Below are 2,486 nucleotides of genomic sequence, written 5' to 3' on the forward strand. Positions count from 1 at the left end.
ATCTGTCGTCGACTACCATTTTTATAAAGTAGTCGACGGTGAGATAAAACTGGTAGACATAATTCCCGTCTACTGGCAGTTTCTGCAGGTATAGTAGACAGTGAGAACAAAGCAGTAGACAGACATTTACAAAGTAATCGACTGTCTACTGCCTTGTTGTTGCTGTCTACTGCCTTGTTGTTGCTGTCTACTGCCTTGTAGACCCTAACAAGAAATTCAGTAGACGGGAATTCTGTCTACCACCTTTATCTCACCGTCGACTACTTTGTAAAAATAATAGTAAACGACAGATAAAGGTGATAGACAGAAATCCCGTCTACCGAATGGTGTAAAAAGACAATTTTTTTTAAAAAAGTATATTTTGTTTGAAGTTTTTTAAAAAAAGTGTATTTTGATCAATTTCCCTAGTAATAAAGCCAAATGTTACTTTGGATAAAAAAACGTTTTGGTTAATATCTCGATTTAAAAGAGCAATATTTTAACATGGATTAAAAAAGCACAATCATGCCAATGTCAGTAACGTGGTGGACTAAAAATACTTTTTGGTTAAAGTTTGAGGGGTTAAAATGAAATTACGAAAACGTAACACTTTTTTTATTTGTTTTCTCGAATCGTCGAGACACCGTCCCATCGTCGATTACCATCTGCTGTGAAGGAAAGGTTGAAAATGGTGGTACTTGAACCGGTGACTTGTTCCGATGATCAATCAAAAAAGTCAACCGATGTTGCGCCCGAAACAGATCAATCCGACGCCGCCGAATACGCATCTGATGGTTTCGAGACCGCTAGCGAGACTGAGGTTTCCGATGATCAAAGTGTTTTAAATAACAATGATGCAATTGAACATCAACACCATTCGGAACAAGTCACAATTAACGAACGACAACTTGAGCAGGTTCACTATTATAATTTCAGAAATGTACTTTAATTGATAAAACTTTCACATACAACTTATAGTACTTTTCGGATAATGATATGTTAATTAGGGCTTGTTCGCAGAGAGGCATAAAAAGTTAGATTTTCAGTATTACTAACGGACTTCTAGGCCGACTCTACGTGAAATTAGGATGTGATATTTTTAGCTTCGTGCGATATTTGTGAACTTTATTGAGTTTTGTAAAGTAAAAGCGTGTGTTTTGATTAGTTGAATTTGAGCTGCAGAAAGTTATAGATCAAATGAATGAAGCAAAAGTTGAAGGCAATAAGTTTTTTGGGGAAGGTTTGTATGAGGAAGCGTTATCGAAGTATGATTATGCTATACAACTTGCACCTGAGACATCCTCATCTGCAGAAATCAGGTCAATATGCCATAATAATCGCGCTACATGTTTTTTTAAGCTGGTAAGTTATTTAGATTAATGGATTTTGATATATTATTCTTTAGCTGTTGGGTTGCATATGTATTCACTTAATAAGAGCCCTGAAGATCTTTAAACTAATTTTCATTTTTCATTAGGTATCATCTTTTGCTACAGAGCTCAGGACCATTGACGTATATCTAATATCTATGTCTCCATTTTAGGATTCAATTTCTTGATATCTTGCTTGTATATATGACAGGGAAAGTATGAAGATTCCATCAAAGAGTGCACCAAAGCATTGGAACTAAATTCTACTTACATGAAACCTCTTCTTAGGAAAGCTGAGGCCCACGAAAAGCTTGAAAATTATGATGAAGCTATTGCTGGTAATACTTTTTTATGTTCTATATTTTATAACATTGTGTATCAATTTGTTTAACATACGAAAACTTGTTATAATTAGTTTTAATTATTTGTGGTTTTATCCATAGATCTGAAAAAAATCTTGGAATTGGATCCTTCAAATCACCAAGCTAGGAGAAGAATTATTCGTTTAGAGCCGTTGGCTATAGAAAAGCGTGAAAAGATGAAGGAAGAGATGTTAGGTAAGACTTAGCTTGTCATCATTTTTTGTTTTGGTGTATGTGGGTATCTGTAGATGAAATAACCATTTGAATTGTGTGTGTATACAGGCAAGTTGAAAGATATGGGGAATACGATTCTAGGGAAATTTGGGATGAGTGTTGACAACTTTAAAGCGGTGAAAGATCCAAATACGGGCTCGTATTCCATCTCATTTCAGCAGTAATGATTGAATGTTGCTGTGCAAAATATATTTATACCTATATACCATTGCCTATCTTTTTTTGGTGCTAGAATGTAAACTGCATCAGCTTGATCACCACTGTATGAACATTTGCATGCGGATTTGGTCTATTTCTATATTTTGTTTTTCTACAAGCAAAAAATATAACAACCCTCATATTTCCATACTTGAATTGACTAATTTGACTATAGGGTTGTTATCCATACGTAATATATAAATAAATTTGACGTTGATCAAATATTTATTTTTAGTTGACACGTTCTGTTAACTAAAGTTTACACTAATTATATAAAATAACTTTAGTTAATATTAATGCGTATTATATTTAAAACTATATGTAACATAATTATTAATTAAAT

At 33.6% G+C, this 2,486-nt stretch overlaps 1 protein-coding gene across 1 annotated transcript; it reads left to right on the forward strand.

Moving 5' to 3' along the window:
• The first annotated feature begins 660 nt into the window (after nucleotides 1–660).
• LOC139904122 (uncharacterized) lies at nucleotides 661–2,263 on the forward strand. The gene is made up of 5 exons (XM_071886051.1): nucleotides 661–895; nucleotides 1,162–1,341; nucleotides 1,561–1,687; nucleotides 1,793–1,906; nucleotides 1,994–2,263. The coding sequence occupies exons 1-5, from the start codon at nucleotides 668–670 to the stop codon at nucleotides 2,107–2,109; spliced, it is 765 nt and encodes a 254-aa protein (XP_071742152.1). The 5' UTR covers nucleotides 661–667; the 3' UTR covers nucleotides 2,110–2,263.
• Nucleotides 2,264–2,486: the final 223 nt, after the last annotated feature.

The sequence above is a fragment of the Rutidosis leptorrhynchoides genome, chromosome 4, assembly GCF_046630445.1.
Source record: "Rutidosis leptorrhynchoides isolate AG116_Rl617_1_P2 chromosome 4, CSIRO_AGI_Rlap_v1, whole genome shotgun sequence".
Lineage (NCBI taxonomy): Eukaryota > Viridiplantae > Streptophyta > Magnoliopsida > Asterales > Asteraceae > Rutidosis > Rutidosis leptorrhynchoides.